This window comes from Brachycentrus maculatus, unplaced genomic scaffold (genome assembly GCF_059751285.1).
Source record: "Brachycentrus maculatus isolate JH-2025_06_01 unplaced genomic scaffold, ASM5975128v1 h1tg000046l, whole genome shotgun sequence".
Lineage (NCBI taxonomy): Eukaryota > Metazoa > Arthropoda > Insecta > Trichoptera > Brachycentridae > Brachycentrus > Brachycentrus maculatus.
Window position 1 is genome coordinate 699,000 of NW_028280800.1, and position 10,096 is coordinate 709,095.

The 10,096-nt window shown below is 32.5% G+C and overlaps 1 protein-coding gene across 1 annotated transcript; it reads left to right on the top strand.

The window, feature by feature from the left end:
* Nucleotides 1-438: 438 nt before the first annotated feature.
* On the top strand, nucleotides 439-1,638 carry Cypl (peptidyl-prolyl cis-trans isomerase-like 1 Cypl). The gene is made up of 3 exons (XM_088277547.1): nucleotides 439-626; nucleotides 705-812; nucleotides 1,013-1,638. The coding sequence occupies exons 1-3, from the start codon at nucleotides 550-552 to the stop codon at nucleotides 1,347-1,349; spliced, it is 522 nt and encodes a 173-aa protein (XP_088133673.1). The 5' UTR covers nucleotides 439-549; the 3' UTR covers nucleotides 1,350-1,638.
* The last annotated feature ends 8,458 nt before the right edge of the window (nucleotides 1,639-10,096 follow it).

Here is a 10,096-nt window from a genome sequence, read left to right on the forward strand (position 1 = left end):
GTGTGGAAAAATCATTGTATGACAGAATTCAAAACAATGATATTAGAAAGGCATGTAAGGCTTAACTAGGATTAATGAAAATGATTGAGGAGAGTTCTTTAAGGTGGTATGGATATGTGAAGCGAATAGATAGCGAGAGAATGACTATGGAAGTGTATATGGCGAATGTGAGTGGGAGAACAGAGCGAGGACGGCCGAAAAAGACTTACAAAGACACAATTAGATCAATCAGAACCTAAAATCTGGTGTTGTCAAAATTCTGCATAATCGGAGTGTATGTTTGATTAGATGTATGGTTGTGAAGGAAGCTAAGATTGTACGTCTGGATAGAACAGTGTGGCGTTCCATCCTGTGGAAAACGGCGTAATGGTAGTCATAGATATAAGAAGTAGGTACCACGGAAAATTATAATAAAACAATTTTCTACGATGGCAACCCTTTTTTCAAATTTCCCCTTTCGTCGCTGTCACTTGTTTATTTGCCGCGAATGACTGTAATCGTCTAATACAGTTTTGAATTTATGTTTAAAATAACTTATTATCAAGAAATATGTTGGCTGGACTAGGAAGCAACGTTGGGATACCAGATAAAGCTTGGCAACCACCGGCAGCAGTTATAGAAACGACGTAAGTACACACATAACCTCTATAAAATGTATTATTGTCTTACTCTATATTTACTAAAATTGTGATTATTCTGTTTAGTATGGGAGATATAACAGTGGAAATGTATTGGAACCACGCACCTAACGCATGCAGAAACTTTATGGAACTTGTCAGACGAGGGTATTATAATAATACTAAATTTCATAGGTAAGTTGACTAAAATTTAATTAAAATTTATTAAGTTTATTAAAATTTATTTAACTGCTGCTAGTTCATTGGCTTTTTAGTTCCACCACCACCATGGCATACCTGATTTTGCCAAGTTTTCCTCGATCTTCGTCTGCTTCTTTTTCCAACTACATTCGCCTCATAAATTTGTTTTACCGTTCTTTCCCCGCTCATTGCAGGATAATTCGCGACTTTATGATCCAAGGAGGGGACCCTACAGGAACGGGGCGCGGCGGCGCCTCCATCTACGGGCAGAAGTTCGCCGACGAGATCAGCGAAGACCTCAAGCACACGGGCGCCGGCATCCTGTCCATGGCCAACTCCGGGCCGGACTCCAACGGCTCGCAGTTCTTCATCACCCTCGCCCCCACGCAGTGGCTGGACGGGAAGCACACCATATTCGGCAGAGTGCAGTCCGGAATGGCCGTGGTCAAGAGGATAGGACTCGTGGAATGCGACAACAATGACAAGCCGGTCGACGATGTCAAAATTATCAAAGGGTTTCTTCCAAAATAATGAAAAATAAATTTTAACATTTTTGAGTGTGTCCAAACCAGATTATTTTATAATTAAAATGTAACGTTGTTTTAAAATCACCATAAATATTTTATTATAACTGAATATAATGTCTACTGGTTTCGAAGCTAACCGCTTCTTTATCAAAACCGATTACAGTCTTACACATTATAATTAAGTTAAAATTAAATATTTATAGTAATTTTAAAAGAAAGTTACATTTTAATTATAAAATCCAAAATCACAAAGTTAGTGCTTCAAATATAAATTACAGATTATTTTACTTATTGATTTAGCGTTTAATTTCTAGAACTCCATTTTACAACATTTTGAGTGTGTCCAAATACTTGTTCACAAAATCTGGATTAACTCCAATTACAGGAGTTATTTTCATATTATTTTTTGCCAATTTCAATTTTCATTTTATTTTGTTACACGTGTGTGAAGTGATCACTTAAACCAGCCTATGACGGTCGTCAGCCCTGTAAATGCCCAGACTTCCATATTCTTCTTCATCTTTGATGAGATGTCAAAAAATTATACATTAATTTTTAAATCAAGCACAAATTTTTTGAGTCTACTAAGTTGTATTATAATAACAAAAACACATAAAAAATTTAAACTGTGACAATTGTTTCGCCTAGTTATGGCATTTTCAAATGAATGTGAAGATCAAATGGACTGACGGTCCTTGTATATCTATACAATGATAACCTTATATATCTATACAATTCAAAGTGACAGTTTTAACATGTGCAGTAATAGTTTATGGGAGACAACAGTAGCTATGGGGGATGTAGGTAGGTACCCTTATATTTATTTTCTAGGAAAGGAAGAATTTATTGACATGGCAATTTTTAGAGAAATATGTAATATATTAGAAATTTTTAGGAAAACGTTTTAAAGCTAAATTCAATTGTTGGTAATATTATTTTTAAGAATTTATGTATGTAGATGTAATTGTTATTAAAAATTATTAGTTTATCTCCCATAAATTATTACTGCACATGTTAAAACTATCACCTAGAAGTGTATAGCCATATAACGACCGTCAGTCCATTTGATCTTCACATTCGTTTGAAAATGCCATAACTAGACGAAACAATTGTCACAATATTAATTTTTTATTTGCTTTTTGTTAATAAAATACAACTTAGTATACTCGAAAAATCTGTGTTTGATTTTAAAATTAATACACAGATTATTTTACCTTCTGGGAGACGGACGTTTTAGAGATGATTTTCAATTTGAATGCAGCTTATAATTTGACCAGTTTATTTTATTCCCAACATTTGTAAGTGTGTCCAAATCCTTCACAAATCTGGGTTCGCAACAATGACAAACGAGTTGATGATGTCAAAATTATCAAAGGGTTTCTTCCTAAAGGGTTTTTTATAGGGAAATAAGGAAGAAATGCAAAGCTGAGATAAGCATCATCGATAAAATTAAGAAAGGTGTGTTGAGATGGTTTGGACATGTAGAACGAATGAGTGAGGAAAAAATGGTAAAACAAATTTATGAGGCGAATGTTATTGGGAAAAGAAGCAGAGGAAGACCGAGAAAAACATGGCACGATCAGGTATGCCAAATACTTGAAAGTGGTCAGGTTAGGAGTCGTAACAATCGGCGGGTATGTATGAGGAGATGCATGAACATGGAAGAGGCAAAAAATGTTTGCAAGGACAGAGTGGTGTGGCGCTCTATTCTCTCTGCCTACCCCTGCGGGAAAGCGGCGTAATGGTTAGTTAGTTAGATAGTTTCTTCCTAAATAATGATAAATAAATGTACACATTTCGCATGGGCTTCGCGGCAAACTGACCTGTGCGTACAGCGGAAAGTAAACCAAAATCAAATTTTAAAAGATCGCTTTATCTGATTTCTTCGGTATCTCAAAAAAGTAGTATATTACGTATCAGACAGAGAGAATAGCCACACCACTCTGTTCAGACAATCTTCGATATTCATGCATCTCCTAATACGTAACCAACTGACTTGACCACTTTCAGTACCGTAGAATGGGGCTACTTGAACTTTGATGTGTTACTTGAGCCCAGTACAAAAAAAATATTTAGTTCGTGGTATTGATCGAAGTATCGTGATAATGATTGTCATCTGTCAGGGAAACAATAAATCATGTCGATACATTCATTATTGTAGATCAAATACAGATTTAAAAAAAAATCGTACTTGGCTCAAGTAACGCATCAAAGTTCAAGTAGCCCCATTCTACGGTATTTGAAATACTTATTCTTGCCCAGTCTTCCTGTGCTCCTGTTTCCAACTACATTGTCTCAATTTTTCACAGTTTTCATAACAAGATAAGTGCGGATTAAGGCTTATCTGTTTAATAAACCCTTTTGTATTTTGTAAATTTATATAGGCTATGATTAATAATAAACATTTTTTAAATTAGTTGTTTCTTTATTTATTGAAGATAAATTCTACTTTTGACCGTAATCCAATTCCGCACGCAATGGTGCATAGGGCACTGCGTCAGACTGTAACAATGTTGACTTAATTGTTAGTTATACGAAGGTGGTTTAAGGTAAGGTAAGGTTTGTAATTCTTTATTCATTGAAATGTTATCACATACACACACACACTCTCTTACACTCATTTTCTCTCATAAATATGTGTTTATTTGCTAGATCTACACTAAATATTTTGTTCTAATCTTTATGTTCCTGTGGTTAACTATAATTGGCCTGTTTAATGTATATCTTTTAATGTTTTGTTTTACATATCGCTCACTCCTTTCAACAACGTCTTAAATCAAAAAACTTGATTTTTCAGGAGATCGTTTTTAAAGTTTAAAAATATAATGAAATGTATGAAAAATAAATATCAAGTCACTTATTGAACTTTTTACTGTGCAACAGATGGTTTTAGGCAAAACCTGAATATTTTTTCTCCATTTGAAAAATATTTAATATGTTTAAGAAAATTATTAAACAATACCTTTTCTTCAAAGGGAAAAAACAACACTTTCTGCCCTGTAGCGGGTAAATATTAAGTTAAAAATATGCCTCTTTTTCTGAGATATAGTACATTTTCTAGGCATTCTGAAAACATGCACAACTGAAAATTGACGATTTTTGATATATGACGTTATTGAAAGGAGTGAGCAATATGTTGCTGTTGTTAACCCAAATATGTAAATTTTTGTTTTTTAAATATATAAATAAATCAAGAACAAACATTATATGTAACACGCAGGATATAGACAAAAATTGTTCAAATTTACTCTTGCGATGTTTCAACTCCGGAACATTAAGCAAACTAAAAGGGAAAGTTTGTATGGAGAACATTTTGTTTCCCTTTTCACAATGTACACATGTGGTGAAATTTTCTTTCTTATGTTTTTAATTTATCAAATAAGTAAGAAACTAGAAATACGCAATTAATTTTGTGCAACGGTTGGCGTTATAAGCTTTAAGGCGTTATTAGCTTGGAGAGAGAGAGAAAAACCAAATCCAACCAAATCTCTCTCTCTCGCTCTCTCTCTCTCTCCTTCTCTCTCTCTCTCTCCTCGCAATAATAGGATTCAGTAAGCGTCCGGCTGCGCTGAGAGCCGAACGAGTTCACACCCAATAAAAAAATATATATAAATTACGTATTATACTACATTGCATTATATTTGAGAAACGCTTGAAAATATCATTTAATTTTTTTTATTCAAGCTAATAATTTGACCAGTTAATATATTTACCACATTTTGAGTGTGTCCAATTACTTGTTCACAAATCTGGATTATCTCGTCAAAAATAATGTAAAAAATAACTCCTATAATTGGAGATAATCCAGATTTGTGAATAAGTATTTGGACACACTCAAAAGTTTTGACGTAATTGCCTTTTTCGGCTTAAAACACCGTTTTGGTATTTTTAAAAAATCATTTGAAATAAATATATATATGCTTAAAAAATAAAAAAAATACAAAACAATTTTTTTGTCAATATTTGTATGTTTATTCTAAAAAAAATCTAAATCCAATATTTATTCTAATAAAAAAAAAATTGTGCGCAGAGACACGTGCGGCTCCTCGCGCAGCCAGTCGCTTACTGAATTGTATGTTTGCGAGTACCCCAAAGTAAAAAAAAGTCACTCTAAGTTGTATTCAATATTACCCTGGACTGGTACCTGAAGCGGAGGGCTGATCACCTTTCCTTCATATGTTAGCGATAAAGGTAACACTGCGTTTAGGTATACGATGCAGTGCCCTATGCACCATTGGGTGAGGATGAGGTTTAGAAGATTTAGAAGAAAAAATAATACGATTATTACAATGAAGTACGTGTTCAATGTAAACAAAATCTTGACTCCGTGAACTTGACCCACTAATTTAAAATGATTGCGATTAAAATGGCGTCACTTGCATCTCTGTGGGTCTCCGCATTCTTTGGTGCAATGCGATTCCGTTTCCCAATAGATCGATCGGCCTTCGCCGCGGTGTAAGAGAGACTTGTGTCAATGGTACGTTCACCCATAATTACTCCATTATGGCAAATTTAATACTTAACACATCAACGCCTAAGTTCAACAAAATGGCCGTGACTATAATAACCTATAACAATAAATCAGGGCATATTAGATAACAAATGGCCGATTCTACTTACGCGAATATTGTGTCTGTCACTGTCGCTCACTCCTTTCAAAACGTCATAAATAAAAAATCGACAATTTTCAGTTGTTCATGTTTTCGGCATGCCCAGAGAATGTACTATATCCCAGCAAAAAAGACATTTTTAACTTAATATTTGCCCGCTACAGGGCAGAAAGTGTTTTTTTTTGCATATTGCAGAAAAGGTACTGTTTAATTATTTTTTTAAATATACTAGTTATTTTTCAAATGGAGAAAAAACATTCCGGTTTTACCTAAAAATATCTGTTGCACAGTAAAAAGTTCAATAAGTGGCTTGATATTTATTTTAAATACATTTTTTTTATATTTTTAAACTTTAAAGACGATCTCCTGAAAAAACAAGAATTTTTATATGTGACGTTGTTGAACGGAGTGAGCGATATGCTCCACCTATGAAATGAATATGAGGGAAAAAATATTTAAATGCGTAAAATAATATCAAAATTTCGAAACCCTCGCAATTCACGAGAAAAACGTTCTATCAATAAGTAACTACTTAATCCTTCTGAACCACATAAACTTGCTGACCTAATCTCCGTCAATATTTTATTTCTTTTTTTTTTTTTAAGTGACAGCTTTGAAGTGTTGATCTAAGTACCTACTTTGTTGACTATCTCTTACTAAGTTAACCCACATACTTCCGAGCCTTTACGGGCAGTTCTTACGTGAATACTAAGTAAGGTACATTGCGCAAAAGTCCGGCGTTGTGCGGGCTTAAATGTCATTCCTTAAAACCCACTCGACTAGTTTTTTTTAGAAAATTAATTCCTGTAAGTCTTAAAAGGAATTTAACAGCGCACTTCCGATTTTTGCAACAATAGAAATTTAACGGCCTAAATTTAAAATCGTATTTTTAAAGAGAAACTCGGTAAACTTTATTGTAAATTGGCGTTTGAGGCAGCTCTGTCACTGTTATTCATTACACTGCCCATATCACTGCATTGTTGCATAAGCCGTAGATAGATTTTAGAATGACTTGGACGTTAGGTTATTTAAAAGACATACATATTATCCAGGGCATTTTTTTTAACAACAAAAGGTCCCGGAACTCACGTCATGTCAAGCTTTTTATTTTAAAAAAATATTCTAATATCATTTAAATATTCGTTACCATTCCATATTTTATTATTTTGACGAAGTATATCAGTAAATACGAGTACAGATTGTAATTGCGTAAACCCAAACATTGTTTCATCTAATTGATTTTGAAATTAATCCGTATACTATAAAATTTTGACTTCACATACGATGTTTAAAAAATGATGCACAAAACACGTGTCACAATATATTTCAATAAATAGTGATATTTACTAAGAAAAACTTAAATTTAAAGTACCTTCTTACTCTGAGCTCTTTTACGTTTAGCCGTTCAAACCAGAAGACCAGGACTTATCACCTCCATATAATGTGTTATTCACAATATAAAACTAGTCATAGTACAATAAATTAAAGTTTAAAAATGATTTAAAAAAAACTCCGCCTACAAGCTTCATCAGGTGACTTTGGGGTCACCGCCAAAACTAAAAATTTTCCTCAAAGTCATAAAAATTCGGGAATTATTGAACAGCAAAAGATAAATACTTGAAATGAAGTTATTGAACCTTCTTTTATAAACCTGTTAGGCAGGATTTATTTATATTTTTTTAAACCAGATAAATTCGTAGTTTTTAAGGTTGCTGACGAAAATGCTGAAATTCGTATTGCGTCGTACAAATTAGAGAAACTGCATTCAGTATTCTTCTACTTCTTCTTCTAACCCTTATTCGTACCCAATGGTGCATAGAGCACTGCATGGTATTGTTATCTTAAACGTTAATTATATGGAGTTCTGCGATTGAAGTACCAGTCCAGAGTGTAATTAAATAAATATTTTATTTTAGTCTGGTTTAAGTGATCACTTTTAACACGTGTAACATTCACTATTCTACCTATGCTTGATAACCACACGATAACTCACTCCTTTCAACAACGTCATATATCAAAAATCGTCAAATTTCAGTTGTGCATGTTTTCGGAATGCCCAGAAAATGTACTATATCCCAGCAAAAGTGGCATATTTGTAACTTAATATTTACCCGCTACAGGGCAGAAAGATTTGTTTTTGATTTTGAAGAAAATGTATTGTTTTATTATTTTTTTAAAATATACTAAATATTTTTCAAATGGAGAAAAACATTCAGGTTTTACCTAAAAAGATCTGTTGCACGGTAAAAAGTTAAATAAGTGGCTTGATATTTATTTTAAATTGTACATTCTATTGTATTTCAAACTTAAAAAACGATATTCTGAAAAATCAAGTTTTTTATTTATGACGTTGTTGAAAGGAGTGAGCGAATGGTCTTAATTCGTCTCAAATAACGACCAAATTTTATATTCGGATATATACATATGTATATCGTTTTCTGCGAAATATTATAACAATGTCGACGAAGCTGTGATATTAAATTTAAAACACATAATTAGAATGCAATTTTTATTTAATGCAATTATTATTGCAAATGTCTGTTATATAATTACGTTATATGTAAAACCTTTGATTTTTATTTTAAGATAAAGATATTTAAGATTCATTGATTCGAATTTTAATCCTGTTATTTGGGAAAAAAATAAGAAATACATGGAAATAATAATAATATGTTTAATTCTTTGTTATTTTCTGGTTTCATATATTTATTTAAATATATATATTTATAAATATTTTAAAACTAACTAACTAACCGTAACGCCGCAGGCAGAGATAATAAAACGCCAAACCACTCTGTCTTTGCAAACATTCTTCACCTCTTCCACATTAATGCGTCTCCTCATACATACCCGGCGATTATTTCGACATACCTGATCATGCCAAGTTTTTCTCGTTCTTTCTCTTAGTATATGTGGTCGAGTGGAATACGCTTTTTTTAGCTGAAACTCTTATTTTAAATGTATGCAAGATTCTACAAGAATTATATATTGTATATCATACACTAGGAGAGTTGCATGAAAACACGATCAATTTTTATAAACTTATAATTTGACCTCAAACTTATATTTTACCCAAAACATTTTGAGTGTGTCCAAATACTTTTTTTACATTGGATTTCTTTATTAAAGAAAACACTTTTTTACCACTTGAGTTTATTTTATGACAACTAATTTCGGAAGCTAAGCTTCCAGGTTTAAATGTAAACTAACACATAATAAATAATTAACTGTTCTATAAATAAGGAGAGTGGGGGGGGGTTAGTCAAGTGGGCAGATTTTGAAAATAAAGGAAAAATTGAAAGCAAAGTCGAAGAATTTTGAAACAATATTATTAAATAATTATTAGAATTTATGTTTTTTTTTATTTTTACATTTTCTAAATAATTCATAATTTGTTCTATCAAAATTTCAATTTAATTTATTTATTTACAGTTAACATACACATTACAAACTTAAAATTTAAAGCGTATACATTAAAATCGAAAATAAGCAAGAATACTATTGCTAAAGGTGTAGAAGAATCCTGCTTCGGAAAATTCCTTCAGGCACACGGAACAGATCAATATACAATGAGATATTGTTCAACATAGCGGTAGCTCTTCCTACAGGCATCATCATCGGTAAGTTGGTCCTGTATATAGGAATGTGAAATATATAGGAATGTGAAACAATATATGCCGACGCTGTCTTAGGTAACTATCGGGAACATACAGACCAATGCTCCGGGTAATGTCAGGATTATCGATCATACCGCGCAACAATCGATAAAAATGCGTAATCAAATACATTTTTGTGGTACTAGGTGTAATTTCTGGATTTCTCTACTTATTTTTAACTTTTTTCTCGGGAATTGACCCCAGGACGCGCATAAACGACAAATGTGCTAATTGATAATCACCACTCCAAGAAGGCGGACAAAAAGTAGTATTTTAATTATCATTATATTACTACGTTATTCTTCCATCAAACACACAGGGTTTTTTCTTCCGAAAACATGTTTGAATCGATATAATAAATTATACACACTCACATTTTTTCATTATTAGTCATATGAATATTTTCCTTGTGTACTGTTCTTATTAGTCTATGAACAGATATACATGAGTTTTTTTTCTTCAAAAATCCCTGATTAAAATCACTA